This window comes from Physella acuta, unplaced genomic scaffold (genome assembly GCF_028476545.2).
Source record: "Physella acuta isolate Inbredline_101_S28 unplaced genomic scaffold, ASM2847654v3 ptg000335l, whole genome shotgun sequence".
NCBI classification, from domain to species: domain Eukaryota; kingdom Metazoa; phylum Mollusca; class Gastropoda; family Physidae; genus Physella; species Physella acuta.
This window is the reverse complement of record NW_026731854.1, coordinates 325,001-345,819: the sequence shown is the minus strand read 5'-3', so window position 1 is coordinate 345,819 and position 20,819 is coordinate 325,001. Positions and strand designations below refer to the sequence as shown.

Here is a 20,819-nt window from a genome sequence, read left to right as displayed (position 1 = left end):
TTGTGGTTGTGTTGTGTTGTGGTTGTGTTGTGGTTGTGTTGTGGTTGTGTTGTGGTTGTGTTGTGTTGTGGTTGTGTTGTGGTTGTGATGTTGTGTTGTGGTTGTGTTGTGGTTGTGTTGTTGTTGTGTTGTGGTTGTGTTGTGGTTGTGGTTATGTTGTGGTTGTGTTGTGTTGTGGTTATGTTGTGGTTGTGTTGTGTTGTGGTTGTGTTGTGGTTGTGTTGTGGTGGTGTTGTGGTTGTGTTGTGGTTGTGTTGTGGTTGTGTTGTGTTGTGGTTGTGTTGTGGTTGTGTTGTGGTTGTGTTGTGGTTGTGTTGTGGTTGTGTTGTGGTTGTGTTGTGGTTGTGTTGTGGTTGTGTTGTGGTTGTGTTTGTGTTTGTTTTGTTCTGTTCCCAAGATGGTACCTTTAAAAAAGATTTACCGTGGAGGAGCACGGGTATATATATAGGAGCTAGTATATATATATATATATATATATATATATATATATATATATATATATATATATATATATATAGTTATATATATACATATACATATATGTATATAGATAATAATATATCAAAACTACGGTGGTTGTCGTGTTACAGTGAAAAAAAAATATTATTTTAGCACTAGAAGGTATGAAAACATCTCATTGCAATTAAAAACTAACAACAGCATCAGAGCTTGACGTAGTCATTTAGACCGAAAATATATTTTTATAATTTTATTACAATAAAAACATTTGAAAAAAAAAAACACGAAGTCTATGTAGTTTTATAATTTTATGCCATTTTTACAAGAAAACGAATGTGTGTTGACCAAAAGCTGAAAGTATAGCAGTATTAAATACGTTGTAAACAAACGGTGTTAAGCTGTTTACCAATACCCTCATTGATTGTGTGTGCGTTTTGTGTATTGAATGACAGGTACCCGCTTTTTTACACAGTTGTAGCCCTTGGTTGTGTGTTGTGTTTTGGGACGAGCGGTGTTCACGTGTGTGTTGGTGTGTGGCAGTGACAGGATGTGTGACAGTTAGTGTGTTAGGAGTATGTCAGATGGTTGGAGGTTTGTTGACAGTGAATGGATGTGTTGTGGACGATTGTGTTGGGTATTGTTGTATCGTAATTATTGTATTATTTATCTTTACGCATAAAACAGTATTCTTATTATTTATTATCTCATTTAGTATTGTCAAGTCTATTGTATTATGCTATACGGTTTTATTTTGTTGTAATACATTGTTCCCTAGACAGAAGAACTCTACAAATTGTGAAAACATAAGTATTTTCTCCACGGTGTAACTTTATTACTTTGAATTTAATACTCCATTTGATAAACTAGAAATATTTTAAACGTATTTTATCCGCGGTGTAATTTGTCCTTATCACTTTTAATATTCCATAAAATAAACTAGAAATATTTTTTTTATATAAATGATTTTTAACCATAAATCTTTTCTTATAATTAGGATAATTTGTGAATAAAGTAGTTGAGAGATAGGAATCCAGGATTTATAGAATGTGTACAGTTTTGTTTGCAGAAACACGTTTATAATCGTAAAGAGAAAATATTTAATTTTATAAATTAATATGATGTCTTTTAAAATATAACCTACATACAAAACCATCCAATAATTTTAAAAAATACGATATTATCTATTAAACCTACGGTTTTCTTTATTGTTATTTATTTAAATAGTAATATATTATTATATATTGATGGAATTTTTTTTTTACTGTTGAGTGTATTAATTTTAACATCTATTTCAGCTTCATAAAAACAAAGTATAAATTGAAGCAAATCATAGACTGTGTTAAAATACGATGACAATAAATTGATCCTGTATAAAGCAAGCCATGGTGACATCCATCCGTAAGTTGTGGAGCGTGCCGAGTCCAATCTAAACAAACACTATATATTTATCTATGTTTTTTTCTTCTTGACGGGGTGTCTTCGAAGTATTTAAAATCCTGCGATAGAAAAGACATGTATTAGAACAACGACAAAATACACAACAGTAAATTTTGCTGGATACTTATTACTTCTAATCATTGTGCAGCCCATGTTTAAAAGCCATAAAAAGATTACTTTTAAAAATAAAATCTGAGCTCAATTCAAACTACGCCCCCTACCTTTGCTAAATGCACACAGGTTATTAAAACGATGTTAGACCCGCTTGTTTGGGTGTTTGTGCGTGTATGTGTGTGTGTGTATGTGTGTGCATGTGTATGTGTATTTGATGACGTCACTCCGTCAGTTATCAAAAGATCAGCGAAATTTAAAAAAATAATTTTTCACATACACATAATACCATTTGTCAATCAACTCTTACACATTCTTCTCCGTTTGGTGATTACATTTAGTTTACACATTTAGTGTGCTGTTACCTATCTCGAGTCCGTTTGGTGATTACATTTTGTTTACTGGTGTGCTGTTTCCTATCTCAAGCTTTCGGCGACATGCATTACATCATAAAAGAAACATTCACCAACACACACTGAATAATAAAACCAACATACGCTGCCACGCATTAAAATTATAGAGGAAGTAATGGATCCCACGCATTAAATATTAAAGGGTGACTTCAACTCCACGCATTAGATAACAGAAGAAGCATTATATGCCCTGCTTTAAATAACAGAAGAAGCATTATATGCTATGTACTTGAAACTTACGATCAGAAAGACGCAGCCGAGCAGTAAAGCCTTCAATCTGACATCCAAATCAATGGGGACTGCATGGAAAATATATTATAAGTGGGGTATAATGCGACTCAGAGTAGAATCCGGTATAGTGTAGAGAGATTCAATGCTATTTCAACACTATATATATATATATGGTTTCATGACAAATGATCTCAGGACAAATGATCTCAGACAAAATATTTCAGACAAAATATATCACGGACAAATGATCTCAGAACAAATGATCTCAGGACAAATGATCTCAAGGACAAATGATCTCACGGACAAAAGATACCAGGACAAAATATATCAGGACAAATGATACCATGGACAAATGATCTCAGACAAAATATATATGTATATGTATATATATATATATATATATATATATATATATATATATATATATATATATATATATATATATATATATATATATATATATATATATATATATATATATATATATATACATATATATAATACAATATAGAATATATAATAACATAATTACATTTTTCACCACTACTCTCGCTAAGAATGTAATAAAATTAAAAGATTATAGAAATGCCTTTTTAAGCCAACAAGTAGCTTCAAAACAATAAGAACTCAATTAAAGAGTGAACTATCTCAACGCATCCAATGACAAACAGACAAACAGCTTAATTTAAGCTGCTGTTTTAAGCCTGCTCAGACTTTTTATTGTTGTTAATATTTTTTTTGGTTGAACAGTGTAATTTTCATATTGTGAGGTTTATGTCACTTTTTTATACCACAGTAAAATAACTCATCGTTAAGTGGCTCGTTTATGTATCAAACTTTTACACACAATGTATCAACTGGTCAGGCCAACTATTAAACTGTCAAATCACCCACGGTGTCCAAAAATCACCCAAATAACTAATCACATAAATTAACACCAGATCACGCCAAAATTACAACAAATCACGCCAAAATTACAACAAATCACGCAAAAATTACAACAAATCACGCCAAATAACAGCAAATCACGTCATAAAACAAAAACATCACGTCAAATAACAACAAATAAAGCCAAATCACAATAAATCACGTCATGTATCAAACAGTCACGTCGTGTATCACGTCACTCACACGTGACTCCAAAAGTGTCAGCATCTGTAAACATCTCGCGTGCAATGTTCCCGCGATATTTTGATATGGCGCCAATCTCCCTTCCGTCCTGTGTTCTGTTTACCTGTGACCACAAACGTACATTATTCCTAGATCACGTGATATTTATTTTTACATCATGCATAGGAAAATGGAAAAAAAAAACAACTTGAAACCTAGTATCTAAACTTCCACTTTGGAACGTGACGGTCCATTGGGCAAGTGAAGTAGAGTTCACCTCGGCATATGAAGAGATAGTGTGGTCAGCACTATGCCCAATTGCCTTTCCTTAACGTGAGTTAGGTACCCATGAGAGGTGGATGGACTCAATGAGGTTCTACTGACTCAAACCCGTATTCGAACTCGAGACTTAAAAGCTTTGTGCATTTTAAATCAAATTGAGAAAACAATGCTCACCTTGAGCTCTGCTCACCTAAACTCTACTCACCTTAAACTCTGACCACCTTAAACTCTGCTCACCTTGAACTCTGATCACCTTGAACTCTGCTCACCTTGAGCTCTGCTCACCTTGAACTCTGATCACCTTGAACTCTGATCACCTTGAACTCTGATCACCTTGAGCTCTGCTCACCTTAAACTCTACTCACCTTAAACTCTGCTCACCTTAAACTCTGCTTACTTTAAACTCTGCTCACCTTGAACTCTGGTCAACTTGAGCTCTGCTCACGTTAAACTCTGCTCACCTTAAACTCTGCTCACCTTGAACTCTATTCACCTTAAACTCTGCTCACCTTAAACTCTGCTCAGCTTAAACTCTGCTCACCTTAAACTGCTCACCTTGAACTCTGGTTAACTTGAGCTCTGCTCACCTTGAGCTCTGCTCACCTTAAACTCTGCTCACCTTGAACTCTATTCACCTTAAACTCTGCTCACCTTAAACTCTGCTCAGCTTAAACTCTGCTCACCTTAAACTGCTCACCTTGAACTCTGGTTAACTTGAGCTCTGCTCACCTTGAGCTCTGCTCACCTTGATCTCTGCTCACCTTGAGCTCTGCTCACCTTGAACTCTTCTCACCTTGAACTCTTCACACACTAAACTTTACTCACCGTGAACTCTATCGATTTATTGAAAAGTGTGAAGGTACAAACGGGGCCAACAATCTCAAACTGTGGGTTTTGGTGCTGGTCCATGACAGAAAACAGAGGACTACAACATGCCCAGCTGAAATATACAGTGTAAACTAGTTTTCTTTCAACAACAAATTAGGTAGGACTACAACATGCCCAGCTGAAATATACAGTGTAAACTGTTTTTCTTTCAACAAATTAGGTGGGACTACAACATGCCCAGCTGAAATATACAGTGTAAACTAGTTTTCTTTCAACACATTAGGTAGGACTACAACATGCCCAGCTGAAATATACAGTGTAAACTGTTTTTCTTTCAACAAATTAGGTGGGACTACAACATGCCCAGCTGAAATATACAGTGTAAACTAGTTTTCTTTCAACACATTAGGTAGGACTACAACATGCCCAGCTGAAATATACAGTGTAAACTAGTTTTCTTTCAACACATTAGGTAGGACTACAACATGCCCAGCTGAAATATACAGTGTAAACTGTTTTTCTTTCAACAAATTAGGTAGGACTACAACATGCCCAGCTGAAATATACAGTGTTATAACTGAGTCCAACCTCCCTCGTCCCACCGCTAGTTGGTATCTACCCCACCCCCTCCTGCCCCACACCTGAACTGGGACAGCGTGTACTGCCCTTCCCACCCCCACCCCCACACCTGAACTGGGACACAATGCATCAGCCCCACCTAGCATTTGCAGGCGCCCTTCCCCCCCCCCCCCCCTCGCTGGAATGCCGGGGTCATGCAGGGGTTAAGGAACCAAAAGGGTGAAGCTTGGGCCAGAAAGATAGGACAGTTGAACGTTAGGCTTGCTAGGATGTAGTCGTGTTTTTTGTGTTTTGTAATGTGTGATAGGGCTGGCCCCTAAGGCTGGCCACTAGTTGATGTTGAAGTTTATTTCCTAGTTAGACAAGACCAAAAATAGTAACCATTAAAGTTGCCTAGCTGAAATTGTGTTGGCGTTTTATTTGAACCTCTCACTGCAGTCATCATCACCATCATATACCAACCATACAGATGACTCGTTTCTTAACATACAGTGTAAACTAGTTTTCTTTCAACAAATTAGTTAGGACTACAACATGCCCAGCTGAAATATACAGTGTAAACTAGTTTTCTTTCAACAAATTAGGTAGGACTACAACATGCCCAGCTGAAATATACAGTGTAAACTAGTTTTCTTTCAACAAATTAGGTAGGACTACAACATGCCCAGCTGAAATATACAGTGTAAACTAGTTTTCTTTCAACAAATTAGGTAGGACTACAACATGCCCAGCTGAAATATACAGTGTAAACTAGTTTTCTTTCAACAAATTAGGTAAGGACTATGACATGCGCAGCTTTTAACTATCGTTGTTAAATATTGGACCATATCTCCTCTGTAAGCACTGGATTTCCATAACTATAACACTAGGACAATGCATTTACATCTGAGAAAAAAAAATCTTTTTGAAAACGACATGGTATATTTTTTATTTTATTTTTTTCACATTTTACCCATTCGATAATTATAATATTTTAGATGCTTGAGTTAAACCGAAAGGAGACTTAATCAACGTAAAAAACCTGAAGATAAGTATAAAAACTGAACTTACTTTTGACGAACAGACCCTAGGACATAACCGTTTGATGTGACCTCTATCTCGTCCTGGCACATATCTTCACACGCGCAGCAAGAGCCACAGCTGCAGCACTTGAATGGCCGAGTCAGGGTGATGACAGTCTACGACACGAGTTATAATGGTAAAATTTGATTGACCGATACAGTTTGATGACAGTCTAGAGTTATAATGGTAAAATTTGAACGGTCGAGTCAGGGTGATGGCAGTCTAAAACACGAGTTGTAATGGTAAAATTTGAATGGCCGATACAGTTTGATGGCAGTCTAAAACACGAGTTATAATGGTAAATCTTTAATGGCCGATACAGTTTGATGGAAGTCTAAAACACGAGATGGTAAAATTTGAATGGCCGATACAGTTTGATGGAAGTCTAAGACACGAGTTAAAATGGTAAAATTTGAACGGTCGAGTCAGGGTGATGACTGTTTAAGGCACGAGTTAAAATGGTAAAATTTGAACGGTCGAGTCAGGGTGATAACAGTCTAAAACACGAGTTAAAATGGTAAAATTTGAATGGTCGAGTCAGGGTGATGACAGTCTAAAACACGAGTTAAAATGGTAAAATTTGAACGGTCGAGTCAGGGTGATGACAGTCTAAAACACGAGTTATAATGGTAAAATTTGAATGGCCGATACAGTTTGATGACAGTCTAAGACACGAGTTAAAATGGTAAAATGTGAACGGTCGAGTCAGGGTGATGACAGTCTAAAACACGACTTATAATGGTAAAATTTGAACGGCCGATACAGTTTGATGGCAGTATAAGACACGAGTTATAATGGTAAAATTTGAACGGTCGAGTCAGGGTGATGACAGTCTAAGACAGGAGTTAAAATGGTAAAATTTGAAAGTCTGAGAAGGGTGATGGCAGTCTAAGACAGGAGTTTAAAATGGTAAAATTTGAATGGCCGATACAGTTTGATGGCAGTCTAAGACAGGTGTTAAAATGGTAAAATTTGAATGGTCGAGTCAGGGTGATGACTGTCTAAGACACGAGTTAAATGGTAAAATTTGAATGGCCGATACAGTTTGATGGCAGTCTAAGACACGAGTTAAAATGGTAAAAATTGAATGGTCGAGTCAGGGTGATGATAGTCTAAGACACAAGTTATAATGGTAAAATTTGAATGGCCGATACAATTTGATGGCAGTCTAAGACACGAGTTATAATGGTAAAATTTGAACGGTCGAGTCAGGGTGATGACTGTCTAAAACACGAGTTAAAATGGTAAAATTTGAATGGCTGATACAGTTTGATGGCAGTCTAAGACACGAGTTATAATGGTAAAATTTGAACGGTCGAGTCAGGATGATGACCGTCTAAAACACGGGTTAAAATGGTAAAATTTGAATGGCTGATACAGTTTGATGGCAGTCTAAGACACGAGTTATAATGGTAAAATTTGAACGGTCGGTTCAGGGTGATGACTGTCTAAAACACGAGTTAAAATGGTAAAATTTGAATGGCTGATACAGTTTGATGGCAGTCTAAGACACGAGTTATAATGGTAAAATTTGAATGGTCGGTTCAGGGTGATGACTGTCTAAAACACGAGTTAAAATGGTAAAATTTGAATGGCTGATACAGTTTGATGGCAGTCTAAGACACGAGTTATAATGGTAAAATTTGAACGGTCGAGTCAGGATGATGACCGTCTAAAACACGAGTTATAATGGTAAAATTTGAACGGTCGAGTCAGGGTGATGACTGTCTAAAACACGAGTTAAAATGGTAAAATTTGAATGGCTGATACAGTTTGATGGCAGTCTAAGACACGAGTTATAATGGTAAAATTTGAACGGTCGAGTCAGGGTGATGATAGTCTAAGACACAAGTTATAATGGTAAAATTTGAATGACCAATACAGTTTGATGGAAGTCTAAGGCTGGAGTCAAAATGGTAGAATGGTAACATTTAAATGGCCTATACAGTTTGATGAAAGTCTAAGACACGAGTGAAAATGGTAAAATTTGAATGGCCGAGACAAATTGATAACAGTCCAGTGCACCAATCTCGAATTCATTGTTTGATGAAAGTGACTGTATCAAAACAAATCTAAGGACACTTACGATCTCAAGGAAGTGATTGTCTCAAGAAATGGACAGTCTCAAGAAATTTGAGAGATAGTGACTGCATCAAGAAAGTGGATGTCTTAAAAAAGTGATTGTCTTAAGAAGGTATTGTGTTAAGAAAGGGATTGTCTTTAAAAAAACAGAAAATATTTCAAGTAAGTGGCTGTCTCAAGTAAATGACGGTTTCTAAGTAAAAAATAGACTCACGACACTGAATGTCTCAATATGTAACTGTCTCAAGACACTGAATGTCTCAATACGTGACTCTCTCAAGACAGATAAATGGCCGACTACACAGTGCGTGTTGCTGATTTTGTAGTTGTGGTGAGCTCCCAAAGCTCATCTAAGCGCAGCTAAGCTTCACGGTGAATAGACATGTTTATAGCTGCACTAACTGTTTGATTATAACAAAGTCTGTTTTCATACCTGATTAAAATTATCCCGAATAAAAATCTTGAAGCCGCGTTTATTACCACAAAATTGGCGAGCTAAAAATCCGGATTCTGAAAATAAATTACGACAAAAATAATTTTATTTGTTTTTTTTATTTAAATAACAAATTTTAACTTTAAAAACTTAACAAAATTATTAAAAATAAATAGGTCTCTTCATACTTTCGATGTAAATATTACTAAGAATTTTAACAAATTAAATTACGAAACAAAACGATGTAATTGCCAAGGATAATTTGTGTCAAAAAATATAATTGCCTCTATTTTACGAACTGTAGGAGAGCGTGGCCGAGCTGAAGAGTGCTAGACTGCTAACTCGAAAGACTCGAGTTCGGATTCATGGTTTTGAGTCTGTAGAGTTCCTTGAGTCCACCAAACCCTGATGGGTACCTGACTCACGTTAGCAAAACAAAGACCGGTGGGCATAGTGCTGACCTCCGTAACGCTATCACATACATAAACTAGCTAATCTTCTTCTTCGTTCTTAATCTTAGTGTTGGAAGGGATCCCCTCCAGCTCAATTAAGTATACGTGTCAGCTAGTTATGCGCTATTGAGGCTATTGTCTCAGATTTCAGCCTGTTTTTCTTTTTTGATTTGCTTTCGTAGCCTTTCTCCAACCTAGAACAAACTGCTAAGCAGTAGTTGTTTGATTTTGGAGTGCAGCAACCACGCGCTTTACCGACTCGGCCACGCCGAACCCTAGCTAATGATACAGGTTATTGGTCTACCTTCTAGGGCCTTGTAACATTGTTGGTTCTCTCTGTTTAAAATCTTGTACGAGTTTTCTGTCTCAACGCCGAACAATACTGTCATGAAAATAAACGTTTTGATGTTTAAAGGACTTGCAGGTTAATGTGTTTATATTTTTTAGAACTGTTTTGTAATTTAGGAAAATCTTCTTATAAAAAGATCTTTATTTGTATACGTTAGTTTTTTTTCAACATATTGTGTCAACAAGAAGTTTTGATATCTTTTAAATAAACCGGGAGTGATCTCCCCTAAACTTTCTCGAATATTCTTATATAAAACAACAGGGGATGGGAACTCGGGCTATAGACATGATTTTTAATCCATTTTGAACACTTAAAGTTTTAAAAATAGAATAAAATCTAGTAGACAAAAGAATTGCACACCAAGTTAATGCCTAATAAACAAAGTGCATAATAGTGCGCAATATTATTAGTACTTTAAAAATTTACATTAGTTTTTTGAGAAATCGGAAGTAGCGTAAATTACTACTTTCGGTCAACGGAAATTACTCAAAATTTAATAGAAGGTAGAGAATTAGATCTTTTACTTACGTGTGAAATTTCATTTATCTATCTGAAATAGTACTCAAGTTATAGGCTTTTGAAAAATTCAAAGTAGAAAAAGTACCACTTCCGGTTATCGGAAATCGCTCAAAACTTGATACGGATCTACGATTTTGATAAAATACTTATATATGAAATTTCATCAACCTAGCTGTAGCGGTACTCAAGTTATCGTGTTTACACACGGACAGACAGACAGACACACAGACACACAGACATACGGACAGAATTGCAAAGCCCAGTTTTTCAGACTGGATTACGCATAAAACCTCTTAATATTGATAAATCTGGATTGATAATTTTTGCCCGATTAAAATAAGTCCTCTATACTTCGGATGTGATGAAGGACTGAGGTGTAATACGGTGAAAATTGTTAAAATTTCAAATGATTTTTGTGCACGATTACAATACTTTCTCTATACTTCGTATATACGAGAAAGTAAAAATGCAGTGTAATAAATCGGTCAAGTCAAATGCATGTTTTAATAAACCGGGAGTGATCTCCCCTAAACTTTCTCGAATATTCTTATATAACTTGGAATATAGACATAATTTTTAATTACTTAAACTTTTAAAAATAGAATAGAATCTCATAGAAAAAAGAATTGCGCACCAAGCGAACGCCAAAACAAAATGTGCATAATAGTGCGCAATATTATTAGTCCTTTATAAATTTACATGCGTTTTTTTTTGAGAAATCGGAAATAGCGTAAATTAGTACTTCCGGTCAACGGAAATTACTCAAAATTTGACAGAAGGTAGAGATTTAGATCTATTACTTACATGTGAAATTTCATTTATCTATCCTAAAAAGTACTCAAGTTATAGGCTTTTGAATATTTCAAAGTAGAAAAAGTACCACTTCCGGTTATCTGAAATCGCTCAAAAGTTAACACGGATCTACAATTTTGATAAAATACTTATATATGAAATTTCATCAACCTAGCTGTAACGGTACTCAAGTTATCGTGTTTACACACGGACAGACAGACAGACAGACACACACACAAACACACACACACACATACATACGGACAAGAGTGCAAAATTATGCTTCTCCGTATCAGTGAGGTGTAAAACGTCGAGATTTGTAAAAATCTCGATTTTTTTTTTTGCACGATTACAATACTTTCTCTATACTTCGTATATACGAGAAAGTAAATAAACCGGGAGTGATCTCCCCTAAACTTTCTCGAATATTCTTATATAAAACAACAGGTGATGGGAACTCGGGATATAGTTATGATTTTTAATCCATTTTAAATACTTAAACTTTTTAAAATAGAATAGAATCTCATAGAAAAAAGTATTGCGCACCAAACGAACGCCGAATAAAGATGTTCATAATGGTGCGCAATATTATTAGTACTTTATACATTTTGATGCGATTTTGAGAAATCGGAAATAGCGTAAATTAGTACTTCCGGTCAACGGAAATTATTCAAAATTTGACAGAACGAAGAGAGTTAGATCTTTTACTTACATGTGAAATTTCATTTATCTATCTGAAATAGTACTCAAGTTATAGGCTTTTGAAAAATTCAAAGTAGAAAAAATACCACTTCCGGTTATCGGAAATCGCTCAAACGTTGAAACGGATCTACGATTTTGATAAAATACTTATATATGAAATTTCATCAACCTAGCTGTAACGGTACTCACGTTATCGTGTTTACACACACACACACACACAGAGAGAGACACACAGACACACAGACACACAGACATACGGACAAGATTGCAAAATTATGTTTTTCCGAATCAGTGAGATGTAAAACGTCGAGATTTTTAAAAATCTCGATTTTTTTTTTATGCACGATTACAAGACTTTCTCTATACTTCGTATATACGAGAAAGTAAAAAGGAGAATTTAGGACCATTGCTGGATGTGTGTAGGTATATTTTTAATGGAATCGTGTTTTGTATAAGCCAATTTGTTTGTACAGGGAAACATTTGTTAGCTTTTGATAGCAAGGGATGGGCCATTATCCCTAATTGTGACTGATTTACTTGTCTTTACTTGATACAACGTTTCAACATGGTTCGTTAATTATTTTTTTGGATTCCTAAAATTTCATCTATTTGGATAGGGAGCCGGACGTTTTCCCGAAAGACACTTGCCCGAATGCCGTTTGCCCGAAGGCAGATTTCCCGAATGGACACTTGCCCGAATGCGACAAATGCCCGAATGGACACTTGCCCGAATGGGACAAATGCCCGAATGGCACTTGCCCGAAGGCCGTTAGCCCGAAAAATGTAAATATTAGATAATAAATATTATTTCCAAATAGACATTCTTTAATCAATTTAAGTTTGAAATTTTGATTATAAACACAATTCTAAGCATAAAACAAATTTTTCTATATTTTTAAATTTAGCTTTTATTTTTTTTTTCAAAACCGAGAATGTGCAGTAAGAAAAACTTTAATCTTTAATAAATGTAAGGTAATGTTGGCGGCGGTGTTCTATCATTCTTTTGATAAAAGTTTTGAACACCTTGTTTAGCCGACGTGTTGCGGTGGTTATATAGCTTTTATTACACGGCGTAGGCGGCGCGGCGTCTCACAACATTGAACAGAAGCGCGTTTGTTTGTTTATCTTATTATGCTTAACATGGGTGGTGATCATTTAACAAAAGAATGAGGCGAGGTCTAGGTGGCAAATTTCAAAACTAAACGTAGTCAAATATGTTTGATTTCCATTTAATGCACCTTGTTAAGACAATGTGTTGAAGCGATTACTTAATAAAGAAAGCAAAACTCATTTTACAATCCGGAGATGAATGAAAATTGTATTTTTGTCTAATTTCATATATGGAAGAGAAAGTATGTTTCTACACTTTTTAAACATCAAATACAAATTAATCTAAAATATCTGCGTGGTAATATATAATATTTTTTTTTCACTTTCTTTTTTGCGTAGATGTGTTTTACTTACCAACATTTTAAATTGAAATTGATTACGAATGATTATTTAGTAATATATAATGTTAACATTTTTCGGCAAACGGCCTTCGGGCAAGTGACATTCGGGCATTTGTCGCATTCGGGCAAGTGTCCATTCGGGCATTTGTCGCATTCGGGCAAGTGTCCATTCGGGCATTTGTCGCATTCGGGCAAGTGTCCATTCGGGCGTTTGTCGCATTCGGGCAAGTGTCCATTCGGGCATTTGTCGCATTCGGGCAAGTGTCCATTCGGGCGTTTGTCGCATTCGGGCAAGTGTCCATTCGGGCATTTGTCGCATTCGGGCAAGTGTCCATTCGGGTAATCGGCCTTCGGGCAAACGGCATTCGGGCAAGTGTCTTTCGGGAATTTGTCGTAGACCCATTTGGATAGTACATACTTCAAATACAAGTTTTATTTTAACTTAGTTTTCGTTATGATTATCTAAGGACATAAGATATCACGTGACAAGGTGTACTCACGTTCCAAGACCTCGATGTCTTGCTTGACGATGACCTGGTCCAGCTGGGTCAGGTACTCCAGCCCCGGGGGACACCATGCCATGGGCCCCACCCGCGCCATCCAGGGATCTAAGACACACGCAGGGAACTCGTTACTCTCTATCTCTCTAACTCTCTCTCTCTCCGTCTTTCTCTCACGCACTCTCTCATTCAGTCTCTCCCTCACACACTCTCCCACTCGGTCTGTCTCACTCACACACTCCCATTCGGTCTCTCTCACTCACACTCTCCCCCATTCAGTCTCTCTCACTCACACTCTCTCCAAATCAGTCTTTCTCTCTCACACCCTCTCCCATTCTGCCTCTCTCTCACACACTTTCCCATTCAGTCTCTCTCACTCACACACTCTCCCACTCGGTCTCTTTCACCCTCTCTCGTTCTTCTTCTTCTTCGTTCCTAATTCTAATGTTGGTAAGGGTTCTCTCCAACACAATAAAGTATTACGTGTCAACTTTTTATGCACCGTTGACTCCGATTTCAACCTGCTTTTCTATTTGGATTTGCTTCCATAGCCTTTGTCCATCCAAGAACAAACTACAAGGCAGCAGTTGTTTGATTTTAGAGCTGTCTCTCCTACAATAGCTGTGGAGCATCATTATGTTGGAGGAAATTTCTATTTTTTGTCGTCAATGTACAGGGGTCTGACTACTGGGCACAGGCGCAGCGACCCTTCCCGGCGCCCGGGGACAAACTTTTGATTTGCACCCCCCCCCCGAACCTTTCATTTGCACCCCCCTCAAACTTTTGATTTGCACCCCCCCCCCTCGAACTTTTCATTTGCACCCCCCTCAAACTTTCAATTTGGCGCCCCCCTAAGGTCAGCGCCCGGGGACATATGTCCCCCCCCCCCGCCCGTCCCCCCCTCGCTACGCCTCTGCTACTGGGGATGATGAGGCGTTGGGGGGGGGGGGTGAACCTGAGCTCAAAGAAAGCGAAACGTCTATTATAGACACCCCCAGACAACGACCTTTGTTTTCACTAGCAGACCCGTACCACCGTCAACACTCAGACTCCCATTTCTTTAACAACGACAAAAACGAAAAAACATTAGAAGACGAAAAATTTACCGTTTGCTTGGGGCATGGGCGGGGGTGGGGGTGGCAGCCTTTGGGATACATCTCGTTGCAGAACTGATGGTGGCTGTGTCACAACTGACTGCTGCCAACCGTAATTCACCGGAGGGTCATCGGTAGGTGTGGTAGGTTGCCAACCATAGCTAGGGGGTTGGTTGTCTGTAAGGACCGTAGGGTGCCAACCATAGCTGGGGGGTTGGTCGTCTGTAGGGGCCGAGGGTTGGACTGGCCTCCTGGATGTCATCGTGACCGGAAGTTGGGAAACCTGTTGAGTCTTCAATGATATTGGTAGAAAAAAATGTCTTCTGTTTCAAAATGCAATATCACCAGACCATATTGTAATTTTATTTAAGTTTAACTTACAAGATTGAATGAAATAATACCAAAGAAAATCTACTAGTGAATACGCTTTTCATATAATGGATGAATAAACCCCATTTTTCCAAATTTTTAATTTTGTTTTTTTTTTACGAACGTTATGGTTTAAATTATCAAATAAAATGTACTGTGGCCAATTGAATTACAAACACTACTAAGAATAAATTTTGCCGAAAACAAAGCTTAACGTTATGCAAATTAAACCTTATTTTAAATTTGAAGTTTGGATAGTGTCTAGATATGGATATTACGTCTATTTCGGTAAATATAATTTTTCTCTTCTACTGCATGAATAAGAAGCCTGCTCTAGAAATTAAACAGTGTATGATCATACCCATGAATAGAGGCCCAGATCAGGGCACTAGTAATGTTATCATGACAGAACAATTGTTTATCAAGCTAGCTGCAAAGTCTGTTGCGTGACAGGCGAGTAGTTGTTTTTAAATTTTTCTTTAGTAAGATTTATAATAGCCTAGATCTAGGTGGGTTCCTAAGGATACAATTTCATCGAATCAACAATGAAATGAAAATGTGAACAAATATTTCATTCAAATAGGGTACCGTTGATTCAGTTGTAGAGATAAAAATCAGTAGATCTATCTTAGTACCTAAAATAGGGACACGGTGGCACACGACATACAATGATGAAACCGAACCGGGGACCGTGACCGGCGCCCCTGCGGTAGTGTAACCGGTGGTTCTTGAGAGCTACCCCAACTAAATTAGTTAGTTAAACTTTAACAGGGACACATTCCGCGATATAAATACATTTTAGTATTGTCTTGAAGGTTTCGACTGTAAAACACTGTTTAAGAATTTTAATTAAAGTAAGCTTTGGTCTCACACATTAGTTATACAATTCGAAAAACACACACCTACTTTTTACTGCATCTGAAAGTGCTATAGAAATTATCCTTGCTTTATGTGTAATGGCATATTAAATGTTCTTAAAATATTTTGCTGTGTGGAAAGTACGGGTGCAAAATGGTGCTTATATTTCTGGAAGTAAAGCAGCTAAATCAATAAGTCTAGTTAGATCTAGTTACAGCAAGCAGTCACAAGCTGTAAACGCTTAGTAGGTGGTATATATACGCACACCTTATTTGTAGGCCTATTTGTATGGGATGGCGTGGCCTAGCGGTAGAGAGCTAGACTTCTAACCCGTAAGTCTCGAGTACGAATCCGGATTCTATTTCTGATTTCTAAAATACAGATAACTCGAGTATGATTTCAGTTAGGAGAACGACATTTTAAACATAGGTTTAAGACATTATTTGCCTTGATGCTATAAACTTTAGAATTAGTGACGGCTATTGGGGGAAGAAAATTTGGTTTTTAAACATTTTGAAACTAAGTGGGGAGGGGGGGCGGTTAACATTGTCGTCTGTAAACTGTCGTCACGGACGGCTGCTTTCATGTGAGAGAGTGAGGATAATGTTTTAAAGCAAAATATTTTCAGCCGCAACATTGGTAGTGTCGAATTCACAGATTATGAATTATTGAAAAGTAGAAAATAGAAAACAGCTAAATAGCAGCGTATGCTACACCGCGTATGGGCTCGTATTTTATAAAACACCAATCGATATTGTCAAGTACCTTGTGTATAACTTGTTAAAAGTTTCATTGACGCAACATTCAGGAATAATTTAGTAAACATTTTAAAAATCTCGTGCGGTTTCATTATAATAAATGTGGCTATAAAAACTGTGTTGTGAGTTTTTTATCGGACTTTACTAAAGATTGTATGTATTTCGCGTTTTAACATTTTCGGAAAACTAAACTAAATCTTTAAAAGCATAAATTCAAACAGTCAATGACAGTTTATTATTATAATAAAAAATCATGTGATCAAACCAGTTATGGTCAAGTCATCTAAAACCCATTTCTGAATATCGTTACATCAACAAAAATTAGCAAGCCAACTCACCCACATAAAAAAAATATTACACATGTGCCTTACTTATAGATTCACATCTTAATATTTTTAAAAGGTGTTGTCTATCTAAATTATTCATGAAATATCGATCAAATTGTATTACAATCACAAAACATCTGAGCGAATATACAACTTTACTAACAAAACTCAGTTAAAAATATCTTTTAAAATGCAAAATTGTGATGCTACACTCACAGAAACCGCAGACATTCCCATATCATAACAGGACATACACGTCCAATAACGCCCCCCCCCCTCACCCCCCCCCCCCCACCCCCACACACACATACCTAACCCCCAATTACACTGATGTAATGTGTTGTCATTTAAATACAACTCCCAAAGTAATGTTTACCGCAGCAATTTTATTTACAGACTCTGTAAAGCGAGGCAACTCTAATATTATCGACATAATCAGCCTATATAAGTTATATACCCTTATATAAACACTCAGTTAATAATGGTGTTGCTTTTTTTCTGTTGATGTAGTTAATTGTGTGTTGTTTAAATAAAACGCTTATATGAACATTTGGAAATTAGAAATTAAAAACGTTTCACCTACATTTGTTATCAATACAATCAGAATGATAGCAATTGAAACGTGTTAAATTTATAACTTCTTTCATTAAACTTTCAAAAAGTTATAGCCCATAAACTTCGAAAAGTCGATTCATGTGATATAAAATATAAGGAACTTATTTAAGAAATCGGTAATGCTCGTGGTTACTGAAGCGAAAAGTACGAGTTCGAAACCCGGTCAGATGAGGCTCTATTGATCAGATTTTCTTCCAGGCATCTCTTCGTGGGCCCCACCCCCCGAGCGAAATGGAATTTAAATAGAAAACATATACTTTTACCAGTGTCCGACCCCCCCCCCCTCCCCCACAGAGAATGTTGACCGCCCCCCCCCCCCCCCGAAAATATCAAGTGCACCACCCCCCCCCCCCCCCCCCCCGGAGAAAAATCTGGAAGAAACACTGCGATAGATGTGGACAGCGACCCTTCTGTGAGAGAAAAAATCCAAAATCCAAAACTGCTGCCTTGTAGTTTGTGTTGGGAGATGTTCCGTTCAACATTACAATAAAGAACGATGAAAAAAGATTAGAGAGATCAAAGCTAGGAAAATAATATATTAATGCATTTAAAGTGTTGTCTGATAACTATAGATAAGTTTGTGTGTTATGAAGGCATTTGAGATTAAAGGGCTTGGTGTAAACAGTGTGTAGTAAAATTGTGTGAGGTGTGTACATGTTTGATGGGTGTAGTACAGCAGCTAGTACTAGAACAATGTGTGTTAGCGTGTTCACTCGGGCTGAGCTAGTGTTCAGTGTTGTACGGATAGGAGAATGGAAAGGGGAACAACTGGTAGCACAGCAAGAGTGAGAGTAATGGAACTTAGTACACTTTTCCAATCCCGCGATATAGTATGTTTATGTGCGATTTAAATTTCAGAAAAAAAACTAACTGACTGGTTGTGTTGAATATTGAAAAATGAAAGTGCTTGTTCGTTATTGAATCATGTTAGCACTAGATTTCTATTTGGTTTTGTTCCAAATAGTTTTGTGAAACTGTGTGTTTTCTGTATGTGGATTAGTAAAGTTAGTGGGCTCAGAACTTGTTTTCAGGACTCTGTCGCTATGTGTTTCATCTGTCGAGGACCATCAACTATCAACAAGAGGACCTAAGACAAATAGGATAGGACGACACAAATGTAAGTTATAAAGTTAAATTTAGCCAACTCAGTTACCGACTATTATCAAACAAGCAACAACTAACCCACTAACCTACAAACCAACCAATGAACGGTACTCAATCAACCAAATACAACTTACCGACTACCGACCAATAAACGTCCCTGCCAGAGCACCAGAGGATGCGCTTGATTCCATTTTAAAGATTGCGACCAACTATGAATATGATGTCACTTAAATCATATCCGACCCTGCGGAGATTGGGCGCCCCGGCCACTCTCGTGATACTAGGGCCCCTACGTTATTTTAAAGAGAGCGATATACTAAGGAAACGATGAGCTGCTATAATCATTTACTAACTAAAATCTGGGGCCGTACCCGGCACCACAGCCTTCATGTAACCAGTGGCTCCCGAAAACGCAGTTGAGGGGAGGTGTGCTCTAACTCACTATCACGGAGGGGGGTATGGGCGGCCTGGTCGAATGGTAGAGAGCTTGGCTGCTAGCCAGAAGGTCTCGAGTTAAAATCTCGATTCTGACCCAGCTTTTACTTTGGTCATAGTGATGACTACGCCGTCATATGCTGAAACAATTAACTCTATTTTATTGGCCAAGTGAATTGTTAGGTCTAGAAAGGAAAGTTATTAATGTACACCCGCAAGTTAGAGAATTTGCTGGCCAATGTAGGAAATAAGCTGTCAATGGAGACGGCCGTAAGTAGTCTCGCAAGGGTGTATACCATAAAAGCCTGTGCGATGTTGTTGTTAAAATAATATAAAAACTTGATTCTTTGATATTTTTTTGTAAGGACTTTACTAAGGGTGGGATGTATCTGGTGATTTAGTACTTTCGGTAACTAAACACAGTTTTTTTTTAAAAAGCAAAAACAAGATGATTTGAAATATAAACAGTTTGTGAACAGTTTATGACAAAATGTGTTGTTTTTTGTTTTTTATTTTATTCAAAATTTATTTGTACAAAGATTTGGATACAAATTGCTATGAGCTTTTTTATTAGGGAGGGTATTTTTGAGAATATCGATCACCGAGTTCCTGTACAGTCAATCAATGTTTATCTTACGAAAGTGAAAATTAGGTTAAAACTTCCTGAAAATAAATTTAAATTTAGCCTTAACTAAAAAAATTATTTTAAGTTGTCTTGATTTGTAACTTTTAATAATATTGCTTCCATAAATATTACATTTTTGAATTATTTTCAGGCTTAAATTGTTTTCTGCGTGTTTTTCTTTTTTATTTTTTTAAGGTATTGGCTTTGAGTGAGGGAGTAAAGGTTGTTTTTTTTTAAGTTGCTGTTTATGGAAAGCTTTTGAGATCAGGATTAGCCAAACAGACAACTGCTCATTACAATGCATCCTGTGTAAAAAAAAAAAAATAATAATAAACACCTACATTGATCTGATTTCAGTAGGCAACTCTAAAGAAGGGAAAGGAGTCACCCCCAAAACAATGTCAACAGCATTTGGTTTGGCGTAGACTGTGTCAGCTCTAGCAAAATTATTCATGATATTTTATTTCTTAATACATTATAGCCTTTTTTTTTAAATATATAAATACATCAAAATTGTGACATCTTTGAACGTAAAATTTTGGTGTTGATTAAAAAAATATTTTCGTTCAGCCTACTTTAAACAATTGCACTTAATTATTTCCCATTTGTAGTTATTTTCAAACCAACGGATACAATGATTAACGAATTCTTTTATATTTACTATTTAAAGTCCTAGACGAAAGTGCTATCATTACAAGCACAGATGGAAACAAACATAGAGAAGCAGAGTGGGCATCATAGAACAAAAGAGGCCAGAAAACTACCAACAGGATCTTCTGTAACTACAACCCAACCATCAAAACTGCCACAAACTATTAGTACATGTTCAAATCAACCCGATGA

General features: G+C 36.8%; 2 protein-coding genes across 6 annotated transcripts in view; one reads left to right on the top strand and one right to left on the bottom strand.

Moving 5' to 3' along the window:
* Nucleotides 1-1,377: 1,377 nt before the first annotated feature.
* On the bottom strand, nt 1,378-16,241 carry LOC131940942 (phospholipid scramblase 2-like). 3 transcript variants are annotated; one of them, XM_059299868.1, is made up of 10 exons: nt 16,158-16,241; nt 14,899-15,178; nt 13,793-13,900; nt 9,784-9,861; nt 9,028-9,104; nt 6,501-6,628; nt 4,869-4,983; nt 3,783-3,885; nt 2,661-2,719; nt 1,378-1,955 (listed from the first exon to the last, which is right to left on the bottom strand). In XM_059299868.1, exons 2-10 carry the CDS (start codon nt 15,146-15,148, stop codon nt 1,905-1,907), a joined length of 969 nt encoding a protein of 322 aa, XP_059155851.1. In that variant the 5' UTR covers nt 15,149-15,178; nt 16,158-16,241; the 3' UTR covers nt 1,378-1,904. The 3 variants fall into 3 exon arrangements, with proteins under 3 accessions (XP_059155851.1, XP_059155850.1, XP_059155852.1); XM_059299867.1 differs by having other exon boundaries at nt 16,162-16,230; XM_059299869.1 differs by having other exon boundaries at nt 14,899-15,169; nt 16,162-16,230.
* Nucleotides 16,242-18,614: 2,373 nt separating this feature from the next.
* Nucleotides 18,615-20,819, top strand: part of LOC131940947 (uncharacterized) — a 7,204-nt gene continuing 4,999 nt past the window's right edge. For 2 of the 3 annotated variants that reach the window (XM_059299879.1, XM_059299877.1), the window contains exons 1-2: nt 18,615-18,929; nt 20,647-20,819. The exon at nt 20,647-20,819 is cut by the window's right edge and continues 109 nt beyond it. In XM_059299879.1, coding sequence (XP_059155862.1) covers nt 20,680-20,819 — 140 coding nt within the window. In that variant the 5' untranslated portion in view covers nt 18,615-18,929; nt 20,647-20,679. Of the gene's footprint in view, nt 18,930-19,518; nt 19,622-20,646 lie in introns of those variants that run through there. The other variant, XM_059299878.1, reaches the window with a different exon arrangement.